General features: G+C 31.5%; 1 protein-coding gene across 1 annotated transcript; it reads left to right on the top strand.

The window, feature by feature from the left end:
* Nucleotides 1–420: 420 nt before the first annotated feature.
* On the top strand, nt 421–8,847 carry LOC106752731 (protein HEAT INTOLERANT 4). The gene is made up of 14 exons (XM_014634464.2): nt 421–721; nt 903–941; nt 1,032–1,085; nt 1,182–1,245; nt 1,369–1,427; nt 4,886–5,010; nt 5,107–5,166; nt 6,417–6,475; nt 6,621–6,700; nt 6,833–6,871; nt 7,411–7,473; nt 7,558–7,605; nt 7,675–7,803; nt 8,292–8,847. The coding sequence occupies exons 1-14, from the start codon at nt 602–604 to the stop codon at nt 8,337–8,339; spliced, it is 987 nt and encodes a 328-aa protein (XP_014489950.1). The 5' UTR covers nt 421–601; the 3' UTR covers nt 8,340–8,847.
* The last annotated feature ends 4,720 nt before the right edge of the window (nt 8,848–13,567 follow it).

Raw genomic sequence — 13,567 nt, 5'->3', positions numbered from 1 at the left:
ATATTTAAGTTTTGACAATATAATTATAATTTTATTATTTTTTATGACAAGAAAGAATAAAAATTATATTTATTGTTGCTATTATAATTATAAAATTAAGCATAAATTATCTTTACAATTTTATTTTTAATAGTTTTTGTTTATTTTAGGTAGTTCTTAATTAAAAAATGATTAAACAAAAACATTTAAATTTAAATAATTAATCACGGTTAATATTAATAAAATAATTATTTTAATTTATAAAAAATATTTAAAAGATAAAATAAAAAGATAATATAGACACCAGAGTGAATTTATATATATATATATATATATATATATATATATATAGACATAGATTATTGTTATTTATTTATTATTTATAAAAACAGGTTTAGCACAGTGAAATTTGAAAAGTATTTCTCACAAGGAACCCGCCTCTTGTAGAGTTCTGTTTTTGTCTTCATTCAAATTTGTAGAGTTCCTTGAGCTATTGACATCACTGACCTCTATTTTTCACAAATCAACCTAAACAAAATTATTGCTCACAAATTTGCTTTTGCTCTTTCTCTATTTGAATCCAATCGATCCACCCTTCTCTCTCTCTCTCTCTGAATTGACAATGAGCAAAGGAACTAAGAGGCAAGCGAAACAGAACCAAGAGCCTAAGCAACGCAAGAACAGATCCACTAAAATTAAGCCTCCCAAGCAAGACGAGTACTTCGAAGACAAGCGCAATTTAGTACTGCTACATCCTAATTTTTCAATTTCAACTTTTTTTTTTTAAAGTTGATTATGTGTTTTTGTCAACGGTTTGAACTGTAGCTTATGGTTCCTGATCCAATTTACTGGCTGTGATATTTGTTCCAGACTGAAAAATTGTGCGGCTAATGATTGTTGCATTTTGGTATAAATATTTGTAGGAGGACTTGTGGAGGGAAACGTTCCCTGTAGGAACAGAGGTTTGTTTATTTATTTCCTTGATCTTCTTCCTTCACAACAACATTTCTGTCACGTTTCTTTTCTTCTGAATGTCTCTTATGTGATGCCAGTGGGATCAATTGGATTCTGTGTATCAATACAAGTGGAATTTCTCTAACCTGGAAGTGAGTATTGTTGTGAATTGTTTCGCTTTAGATTATGGTGAATTTACCTAGGCTTTTTAGATTAAATATGTAATTTGGTCAATAAATTGAGTTCAGAATGCATTTGAAGAGGGTGGTGTGCTGCATGGAAAAAGGGTTTATCTCTTTGGCTGCACCGAGCGTAAGTAGCATGCAAACTTTAGTGTTTTGTTATTTTGTTAGGGCACCGCTTGAGCTTGATTTGTGGCCAATTTCCTTTTACTTGCTGTTTCATCTTACTGATTATCGTTCTTGATGTCTCCAGCTCAACTTGTGTGGTTCAAAGATGAAAGCAAAGTTGTCTGCATACCTGTTGTTGTAGTTGTAAGTTGTCAAACTTGGTTCTGTTATCTGTTGGCTAAATTGATTTGGGCTGTTTTTTTGAACGAAAATTAGATTGTGCAAATTAGCAATAGTCATTTGTGTCTAAACCGTGTTGTTCGTTATGCGATTTAGGAAGTTTTATATTAGTCTTGCTGTATTTTTATTTTGTATCTTGCTATTATACCAGAGTTATATATGCAGAACAATTCCATAATCACAGGGATTTGTTTCCCATAATACTTCCCTATTTCCTAAAATTGTCAGCAGGTTCTTGTATATACAAATATAATGTATCTCATAAGTGAAGTCTCACAATTTTTTCCTAAACTTGAGATGGTATCGGTGCTCCTGGTCTTTAGGAGCCTCTAATCTCAACCCTAAGGCTCAACCTTCATTGCTACGTGACAACGTAAGTGTAAGGTGCAACTTACATTGCTGCGATAGGTTTAAAGAGAAGGTTTATAGCAGAAGGAAAAATGTATAACAACCTGTTTTTGTATGACAAACAGTTTATTGTATGACAAGTAATCTTAATTGTCTGTAAAGTAGTTAGTTGCCCCTGACTTCTATAAAGACAGAATGGACAGAGTTTAGCAATTTCTATCTTTTGTTTTTTAAGTTGTGAAGGTTAAGGAGAGGAGAGTCTGGTTCTCTCTAATAACCAGATATTGTATGTTGTTTGGGTAAATTTCAGTGTATCGTTTGAATACATTTTCCAGTTAATCAAGGTCATTCGTATAGGTATGTAATACCTATCATTTGTTAAGACAAAATCGTCTATACATCTAAACACTTTCATGTTTTGAAGTTTAACCAAATAACATTAAATAGAATAATAATCTAATATACCATAGGAAGAAACATAAGACTTAGAACCAAAATCCCCAACACAGAAAACCTTAGGAAAATAATTAGAATTTTAGGTAACAGAAAAAAAACTATGTCAAAATACCCAAATGCAATGCTAAACGATTGTGAAGTCAAAAACGTCTAAGAGAGTTGAAGCTAAACGTGTAAAGCTTATCATACCCAAAGGGTATTCAATTTAACTTTCGAGAAAACGAAACAATGTCAAGACGATGTCATTGACAAAAACACTCTAAAAGACAAAAATTTAAAACATAATAGAAAACACAAAATTGCTAAACGCTATCTACATAAAGAGGCAAAATCACAAAAAACATTTACTCAGTCTAAACGATACCATGAGCTAAGCTAATACTTCATCCAACGATGGAGTCTTCCCTCAACACTTGGTATCTTTGAAAGAAGAGCTTAATTGTTAAACTTTACCTCAAATAGGAAATCAAAAAAACTTTGTTGTTTTGAGCAAACATTAAATGACATTAAATGTTCAACATTCAAAATCAACAAAAGTGATAAGAAAAGACATATTTGCTGGATGTACAATCTACCATATTCTTTGCAGATGAGTTACTCTACATGCATCCACAAGCTTCAAATTAAAATATCAGAAATGGACGTTAGAGACAAAAGAGGTATTCACAGAATGTTCTTCACTTGAAGCGGTGTCTAAAAGAAAGTACAACCTACTTCAAACAAAGTACTGAAAAAACATGCTTGCTCTGATAAGTTGATTTTAACCAGTGACTGCGGTACACGAAGAAAGAGAAGACACAAGAATCAAGGCCAAAAGCTTAGTCTAACAAACACTTATCCAAAAAGCCTTTAAATAGAAGATCATTCAAAAGAGGATAGCAAGAGAATAACATACAATGAAATATCCATCCTATGAGAAGCGTTCAAAAGAAAAGCACAGAAAGAGCTTAAGAAAAAGAAAATATCTAAGCTGAAAAAGAGAAGAAGAGAAAAGAAGAAAGCCAATACTTTTGAGCTTCATTGTAATATTGCTTATTGATTGTAAGAAAGAAAGACAAAAAGAGAGAAACACCTGCGAGTGTTTAGACTGCATTGTATTGTAATCACATCCTCTCTGCGAGGGTAATAGTCTGGAAGACTTGTACATAATTGTTGATTGTAATTTTGAAGAGAATTAAAACACTTGTTGAACTCAGTTGAGTTAAGGAAATCTAGGAAAGGTTCCTTAGTAACAGGAGTGGTGCGAAGGCTCATCCAGTCTAGGGAGGTTATTCGCTGATTGAGGAAACCAGGAGTGGTGAGAATACTCATCCAATCTAGGGTAGCAGGAAGTTATGTGCTGACTGAGAAGACCAAGAGTTGTGCGAATACTCAATTGTAATCTTGTTGAAGATTATAGTGGAACCTTCTGCGGAAGACATTGGACGTAGCTTAGTTGGAGTGAATCAGTATAAATATTTCTCAAATTTAGAAGGAATAGAATTCTTTCTTATTATTTTAAGAGGTTATTAACCCCTATACAAATACATAAGTCTGCAACATATTTTAGGAAATATGGACTTCTAATTCTAAGGGATAGATCCCTATGATTACGGGATCAATCAAACATAAATGAACTTAATAAAGGCCGCACATAACTGTTACAAAAATACAGCTCATCAAATATAAAACTTCCTAAAATACACCATGCGAATCTCTATCACGCCAATCACGGTTTCTAACACTCTCCCTCAAGATGGTGAATAGGTTTTTTCCATTCCCAGCTTGGATATGATTCCTTCAAAGTTGATGCAGTTCAACCCCTTGGTGAGTATATCTGCAAGTTGGTTCTGGGTGGATACATATGGTGTGCAAATCATGCCACTGTCTAGTTTTTCCTTGATGAAGTGTCTATCAATTTCAATATGTTTAGTTCTACCATGCTGCACCGGGTTGTGAGCTATGTTAATTGCAGATTTATTGTCACAATATAACCTCATAGGTTCATCCCACTTTATCCTCAAGTCTTCTAATATAATCTTCAGCCATAGAAGTTCACATATTCCGTGGGCCATTGCTCGAAATTTTGCTTCAGCACTTGATCTAGCCACTACACTCTGATTCGAAAGAATATGTCCAAGTTGTGATTGGAAAGCATTTATTTATCGACTTGAGGGGGGATTGTTAAAACTGTGATCTTTCCTCTTGCATTTTAGGAAGTTTTATAATAGCCTTGCTGTAATTTTAGTCTGTATCGGTACATTATCTTGCTACTAATATTAGGGTTGTATATATAAAAACAATCCCATAGTCACCAAGGATTTGTTCCTAGAATAAGTTTTCTCTATTTCCCAAAATTGTCAACAGACTCCTATACATAAATCTAATGTATCAGTTGAAATGAATCAACACTATCTATAAACTAATATCTCAGAATATTCTTAAACTTAAGAATTTGTAGTTTCTATCAGTGAATTTGTGGCCCTGGGCATATACATTTTTATGGAAATTCCATTTTACAGACTTTTAGGCGTAAATGTTATTGGAATTAGTTTTATCAGATTATATCGATTTTGACTATTGTATTTTGTTTTCAATTTTATTTAAATGTAAGATATTTCACTTCCTTTTGTATTCAGGTAGTTTCACCTTTCCCACCATCAGATAAGATCGGGATTAACTCCGTTCAGAGAGAATCTGAAGAAATAATACCCATGACACAAATGAAAATGGACTGGGTTCCATATATCCCCCTAGAGGACCGGTATTTTTCTAAATTTTTTCAATTTTGGAGGTTTAATTTACATATTACTTCATGATCATATCTGAACTTGAACATAATTTTGTTGACTTACAACAGAGAAAGCCAAGTTGACAGATTAAAATCTCAAATATTTATCTTAAGTTGCACGCAAAGAAGGTATGGCGCTCTCTGTCTTTTCCTTCAGTCTGTATCAATATCCTGTTTCAGTTCAGTCTATTTTACTTTTCAAGGTTAGTAATGCAATATTGTTAAAGATGTTTGATTTGTTAAAAGTTCCAATTTAATAGATTTACTTTGAGAAGTTATCTTTTTGATAAGAAACATTGCCTCTTGCAACTTTATATGTTTTCTTTAAGTGTCTAAATCCCTTGCGACCTTTGTTCCTTTGTTTTTGTTTCCTCTGTACTTGTTTGTTAGTTTCAATTGCTTTCCATTTTGAAGGTAAATTTTATTACCTAGAAGTAATAATTTTATTTTTGTTTGATTTTTCCGTGCATTACATTTACCCTTTTCCTTCATATTGGATATTGCCAAAATGATTATAGTTATTTTTTAATTTCATGTAATTCCCTGGTTTTCAAATTTATTATTGTTTGATAAATAATAATGCCTTGGCAAACGATTGATGTAGAGTTAAGCCCACTCTTTAAAATCAGGATGAAGTCAAGAAGAGTGCCCCCACCTCAAATTGGATTCTTGTGTCTCATTTGATAATGAACTTCTACTTATGTGTCAATCCCGCTGAATTGGAAAAGGTGGTCCTTCCTCATTGGAGGAGATGGTACTCTTTAAAGCCAGGCCTTCAAAACAAGGGGCGTGCTTCTAATTAAAATAGTAGTTGTGTCTTAAACAGTAAACATGGAAAGCATGCTCTCTCACTGGTGCAACTGTGCTTGTGTTTGATAGTCAAGTCACAACCTTTTTTACTTAAGAGTATAGTAGTCCAAGAACCACAATTAGACTCTGACTTCACTCACTTGGCTACCGTCATGACAATTGATGCGATTTGCAACAGTGTTGTGTGACAAAACATTATTTAAATTTTGTTCTTGATATGATAGGTTCTGTTGCCAAGTTTTTCTGCCTTTATATAATTAATATACGAAAATGGGTTGAACTTTTCTAGATTCAGCTATACTTACATTGTCAAGTTCCCTTGCACGTAAATATTATCAAATAACTAAATGAGTATGCAATTTCAGTTGAATGGACACTTAAGTAAAGTTAGTTGGGAAAACTGAAAGTCCAGTGCTTTGATATTTTGTGCCATTTTCAGTGCTCTATATCTATGTGCAAGTTGTCCTTTATTGTAGCAACTAGCTGCTAGTTGAAACTTTAGATCAATAAGTGTAGCATGTTTGCTCATGACTGGTTTTTGTCTTGTGATATGGATCTTTGTGATACAGGGCTGCATTGAAACATCTGAAGTTGGATCGTGTGAAGAAATACGAGTACTGCTTGCCTTGTGAGTTTCTAACCTAGAATAAAATTTATCACATGTATACTAGTCGTAACTTGTTTACACTAGTTAGTGGACAGAACATATAGTTATATCTTTTTACGGTTATGATTTGATTTGTTGTGTCCTTTATTTGTTATTTATGCAACAGATTTCTACCAGCCGTTTAAGGAAGATGAACTTGAACAAAGCACTGAAGTTCAAATAATATTTCCAGCAGAGCCAAAGCCGGTAATTATGAGTGAGATAATTTCTGCAAAATACGTGTTCATTGACATGTTTACATGAGTGGGGCAGGTTAATATCATGTACTGAGTTTTCTACCTGTTTACTTATCTACCACTTTTTCTTCTTTTCTTGCAGATTTTCTGTGAGTTTGATTGGGAATTAGATGAGCTTGAGGTATTGAATTATCTCTCTAATGTTTTTTGTTTAGGATAAACTTAACTATTTTTTAATCCTGTAATAATATTTCTGTGTTTTGTCAATCTAAAATTGATAATCACTACTTTTAATCTATAATATTGTGTGTCTATTTGTTTAAACTTTTTTTCGAAAAAGCGTTTTTTATTAAATAAAATAATCACTTATTAGGATTTTTAACATGTTTGGATAAACTTATTTAGAAAAAACAGAAGCAGAAAAGAAAAAAACAGGCTTGGTAGAATAGATAGAAGTCACTTTGAATTAAAAAGGTACTTCTATCTTAGTGTAAACAAACACATTGATTTTGCTTATATAAGAATCACTTAAAATAAATCACGTCAGAAATCACTTACTTTTTCATATAGCGTCATGTAGACCCTGTGTGACAGTAATTAATTGTTTATGTGTCGAGCAAAATGTTAAGTGATTGGCATATACCAGTACTGTGATGTAATGAATATAATAGATCATAATTGACAAAGTTCTCATTCATAAATTTGTTCTATATTCCACAGGAGTTCACTGATAAGCTTATACAGGAGGAGGAGTTATCGGAAGATCAAAAAGATACTTTTAAGGTATTGAGTAATGGTAAATCATGAAGCGATTCAAGTTTCCAACTCTTTCAAGTAGCAGTTAGACTGATCGTTTTATTGTTTCAGGAATTTGTCAAAGAAAAAGTACGCGAAGCAAAGAAAGCTAATAGAGAGGTACTTTTACTTTTGGTTCTGCCCATAGTGTTTTGTTTTATGCATTTTTACCTAGAATGTCTCCCGTAGGCAAGGGAGTCGAGAAGAAAAGCAATTGCAGAAATGAGTGAAGAAACTAAAGCTGCTTTTGAGACTATGAGATTTTACAAGTTCTACCCCATGCAAAGTCCAGATGCACCTGATGTATCAAATGTTAAGGTAAGCGCATGCGCATTCTAACGCAGACTTTTGGAGTTCCAATTCTTATGTTCACATCTTAGTACAACATCAAGCATCAATTACTGCCCTTAAAAATGGAAATGCTTCAGTAAAGTATCCAAGACTACTTGTAACGAAAGTTGTAGAATATTTACCATGCAATTTCAGTTCACATACTTGCATGTGTCTACAGGGAAGGGGCCAAGCTGCCAAAGAACATTGATTAAAAGAATTGTTTGATTTTTCTTTCATCTTTGGTTGATAATATGCTATGCTTGCTGTATGAATGCAACTTGCTGGTCCCAATCAGATGAGGAAAATCGTAAAATTGTTAAGCCACTCTATTTCTGTCATGTTCTAACTAGTTAGAACAGTATTTATTCTAGAAGGATTTGCCCGATATTATAACTAGTTGATTAGTCGATGCATTCACAATATATTTTTCATGTATGCCTAATTATCGTGTACACACCATTCTGTGCTGGCAGTCTCCATTCATAAACAGGTATTACGGAAAGGCTCATGAGGTTCTGTAACTGGATTCAAGACGATGACAAGTTCATTTGCAGGCTTCTTGTCAATAGAGATTTACTCATCTTTGACGATCAAGGGGCAACCACCCGGTGCCTCGTCAGCAGTGTCGCTCATGAAGGAATACATGGAAACATAATGTTTCCATAGGAGGAATATTAGGGACGAGTATCTGATTTTCACTGTGATCAAGAGCTTCAATTTTTGTGGCTCTTGCCTTGGTTTTGATTTTCAGATTCTTTGTCCATTGATGAGTTGTTTGGCTTTGATTAAAAGTTAAATAAAAATAAATTACTTGTTATTTTAACATCGAAGGGTGATTTGTTGAAAGGACAAATTTTGTAGAATTCTGTGTTGAAGTTATTATGTGTTATGTTACGACCACCAATGAAAGTACCGAAGGCTTTGAATGAGAGAGGTCGAGGGAAGCTGATCTACCTCTTTGTAAATTTGGAGGTTGGTAATGGTTACAGTGAAAAATTCTTGTGATACTAAAGCTATCAACTTGACCTAAGGCTCATGGGGTTCTGCCCCATCTTTAAATAAGCTTAGGGGTTCCTCAATTGAGGAGATAAAAGAAAAGTCCTAATTTCTAAAATTCCTTCTTAAGTGGGTTATTTCTAAAATTCCTTCTTAAATGGGTTAGGTTAGGGTTAAGGGAAGTTTAATCTTATTACACATTTATTAACTTTCAAAAATGGGTTAGGTTAGGGTTAAGGAAAGTTTAATCTTACTACAACACATTTATTAACTTTCAAAAACAATACTTTTATTTTGGATCACATATGTTAATTTGAGATGAAGGTAAAGATGGATCAATTTAAGTCAAAGATCAAAGGTATTAAACAAAGGTTTTGACGTGTCGGCTTGAGCCGTAGGTTGAGGCAACTGAACTCGGGTCGTAGATCAATACGAGCCTTAATTTAGTTGAGTCAAACTTGGTCAAAATTTGGTCGACATAGCCTTAATTGATTTTCAGTCGAGTCGACCTTGAATGATATTCTTCTGAATTTGGTAGAGTCGATCCCAATCGAAGTTTGGCCAAATTTGGTTTATTCGATCAAGTTAGCCCTAACCAACGTTTAGTCAAGTCAAAACTGGTTAAAATTTGTCTAAATTCGACTGAGTCGGCCTTGCCTAAAATTTGGCCTAACTCGATCGAGTCCAATCCTAATCAAAAGTCGACTGCACCCTTATTCAAAAGTTGAGAAGGCCTGAATCGGATCGATGGTTGAGATGAGCTAGTCTAAATTGAAGGTCTAGATGAGTCAGTCTAGACCAAAGGTCTATATAGCTAGCCTAGACCAAAGATCAAGACTAGTCAGTCTGACTCAAGCCTAAGGTCAACTCGGGCTAAAGTTCGAGATGAGTGATCTTAGGCCAAAGGTCAAGATGGACTAATCCAGGCTGAGGGTTGACTATAACTAATTTGGCTAAAGGTCGAGACAGGCTTATTTAGACTGAAAGTCAAGAGGAACCACTCTAGACCAAAAGTCTTTTTATATATTTTAAATAATTAATGTGTTTTATGTTTGAAAAGAAAATCCATGAGCCTTTTGGCCCAATGAAGTTTTTCAGTGAAGAACTTTTTAACCTTATGAGTTTTTTTGGTCCTAACCCAAGTGAGTCAAGGCTAATTAACCAAATTGATAGTTTCTAGATTGGATAATGCAAAAAGAGACATGACCTATAACTAAAAAAGATAAATATTAAATTATAAATAAGATTTATTACTCAACCAACCTAAACTAAAAGTCTATTTTTATACTTTATATAATTAATGTGTTTCATATTTAAAAAGAAAATTCATGAGCCTTTTGATTTAATAAACTTCTTCAATAGAGAACTTTTTAACTCGAATTCCAATCCATAATCCATGTGAGTAAAGGCTAATTAACCATATTAACATTTTCTAGGTTTGATAATAAAAAAGAGACCCCACCTATAACTAAACATGATGAGTATTAAATTATAAATAAGTTTTATTACTAAGCAATTGAACATGCTTCTCAATTCATATAATTTGGTTCATTTATGGCACTGAATTGTTAAAAATGATTATGTAGATTATCAACTTTATTTATTAATCAACTAAACGGGCTCTTTCTCAATTGAAAGGCTGCATTTGTAAATTCTCATATATTAAATTATTTAAAGTTAAATGAATGATTTTTTTAATTATTTGAAACTAAAGTATAAAAAGAAAAGAAAAATATGCTTGAGCTAGAAAATGAACTGTAGTCAAATGAGTCAAACTAATGTTTTGTTCGCATGTAAGTATGTTTTTATTATAAGCTATTAGTGACAAATAATTTATGAATAAGAGGGACATTCACATTAACAAATTTGAGAGCAAAGTAAGGAGAATATTAGTGGGATTCAAAGAGTTTTTAAATCTCACTTTAACTTAGGAGATTTGAGAGTGATACGTATGAATTTATTCTCATTGAATCACCCTTTCTTTTTTTACATGCATGATGTTGAAGCTTTTTCTTTTAGGGAGATTGAGTGAGAAAGAGTGGTGGTCCTTTGTTGGTTAGGATTAAATCTGTGTGTGTGCGTGGTTGGTAGAGTTTGTGATTGAAGATGAAAGGAAAAGGGAATTGATTCTCATTGAGCTCGAACCGATTTTACCATGAAGTGCAAAAGTTACGAGAATCAATTCCATATGACATAGAATAGATTTCATTAAGAGTGAAAATATGAAGAAAATCGATTCCTATAATGTCGAAGCCGATTCTATCAAACTTTAGAATAGGGTGCAATGTTCATGGAACTGCTTCCACTTCATTGATGTTTTTTATTTTGTTCCATTTCAAGAGGTTGTGCCAAGGTCAATTTCTATGACAAGTCTTTGATCTTCTTTGATCAATGGTTGCTTTCAAAGTGATTGAAGACTAAGATAGATATGTTACACAGGAATTGAATTCATATTTTAAATTACTGCATGCTGCTTTTTATATGGCTATGAAATACGAAAAATCTACTAAAACACTTGAACGTATATTATACTCCTGCATATGTTCATCTTCATACCATAAAATGGAATTAAGCATGAACTTAGTCATTGAAAATCATGACATTAATTATTCACATTAACAACGTCTCCTCATTCACATGGTTATGCTAATTTATGCACAAATGCATAGGATTAAATTTCTTAGAGTTTGTCTAATTAATTAAAATCATAAAAAATAGTGAATATTACAAGCTGTTTTCAACTTGATTTTAACTTGGTGTGCTACCAAAATATATTGTATTATTTATTTATTATAATTTTAGTATTTTAAATAATTTTTACAAAATAAATATAATATATATAAATATCATTTTATATTATTTTTAATATCAAGACCAATTAGATAATCTTAATTTTTTATCTACTAAAAGATTTTCTTAAAATTTATCAGAGTCAAATAACCAGAAACTTCATAAACTTTACTTTCAATTTCATTAACTACCATCTCCAAATTCTTTAAAACACACACTTTATTCTGAACTTTATTTATTCTTCCTCAAATTTATCTTTCAAAATTGAATACACCATTGAATATTCTACTTACAATTCCCATTTTTTATGGATATTTTTTACAACTTTTTGAAAAATATTATTTAGAAAATAATATATTTAAATTTGTAAAGTTCTAGAATTTATGTCAAAATTTAGATTATATTCAGTACAAATTCATTTTCAATTTTTTTACAGAACATTTTTAAAACATATGAATGTACGAAAACTAAAACCACTAATTTTTAGAAGATTAAACTCAGTTAAACCCAAGGTTAACAATAAACTAAATCAACTCAAGTACGCTTAGACTAGACTCCATAGTTGACATGTTAAACTTGTAATACAAACTAATTAGTTTTTAACTTAGAGTTAAAATTTAAGTCTGCTAAATACCCAAACTCAACATTTTATCAATCACATTGGAGCATGTTCTAGGTTAATGTAGTCTATCATCATACTAACCTTAAAGCATAAAAAATACGTTTTCTAAAACAGTTTCATATTCTTTAATATTTATTGAAATTTATTAAAATTTACATTTTTTTCTCACTTTATATATAACGATTTTCTCTCTTGATTATACAGATTTCTATAAATATTTACCATATTTTGAATACATTATGATCCTGTTTATTTTAATGCTGGAAGATTAATGCTTACACTTTTTCTAATAAAAACACAATAGTTCTGTATTAAACCTCGTTTCTTAAAAACTATACTCTCAATCTACCTAAAACCATTGAGATGATGTTCCAATATATACAAGTCCCAAGCAAGATTTTATTGTAATAAATAAAATTGAACAAAATTTAAGCAATTATTGGGAGATTATTTCTTTCTCCACCTTCATGCTTTCTTCTTCAACTCCATAATATAAAAATTTATTATCACATTATTGTCATAATATTTCCAAATTATATTATGAATTGTGTAAATCAAAACGTTAATATGCATAATCTGTAATATAATGTTCTATTTCAAAACTTAATTGAATAATATAATCTATAATATGATTCCAAATTACATAATTAGAATCAATATTTAAAATTGGACAATAAAAAAAGGCTTAATAGTTAATTTTGTCCCCAGTTTCGTTGACAAATCTCAATTTAATCTCTCGTTTTAAAAGTGTTTGAAATGAGTCCTCACTTTCAAAATTTTGAGTCAAATTAGTCCATTTTGTTAAACAGAATTAAATGGTCTTAAGAGTTTAATGATTTAGCATAAGAGATATTATTTTATAGATATAAAATAATATCTCTTCTACCCAATCATCAAGCTCTTAACGTTGTTTGTTTCTGTTTGACGGAAGAGACTAATTTGACTCACAATTTTGAAGGTAAGAACCCATTTCAATTACTTTTAAAATGAGAGACTAAATTGAGATTTCTCAACAAAACTAAAGAGAAAATTGGCTATTAAACCATAAATAAAAAGTTACATAAATCTAAAATATAATTATAGATTATATAATATAATTCAAATCAAATCCAGATTATAAATTGCAAAATGTGTTTCTAAATTAATTATGAAGTGTTATATGAAAGAATATGTTCGTCACATCTTATATTACGAGAGGAAAGATAAGAAATTATGGGAAAAAAGAAGAAAACCCCTTCTTGAAGTGAAAAAGACGTGCAAGTCTAATATTCAAATTCCTCCCACTGTAAAATTTCCAATCTAAATTCTAAGAAATTTGATTCCAACCATGAAATTATTATA

Source organism: Vigna radiata, unplaced genomic scaffold (assembly GCF_000741045.1).
Source record: "Vigna radiata var. radiata cultivar VC1973A unplaced genomic scaffold, Vradiata_ver6 scaffold_43, whole genome shotgun sequence".
NCBI lineage: Eukaryota > Viridiplantae > Streptophyta > Magnoliopsida > Fabales > Fabaceae > Vigna > Vigna radiata.
This window is presented reverse-complemented; position numbering and strand designations above follow the sequence as displayed.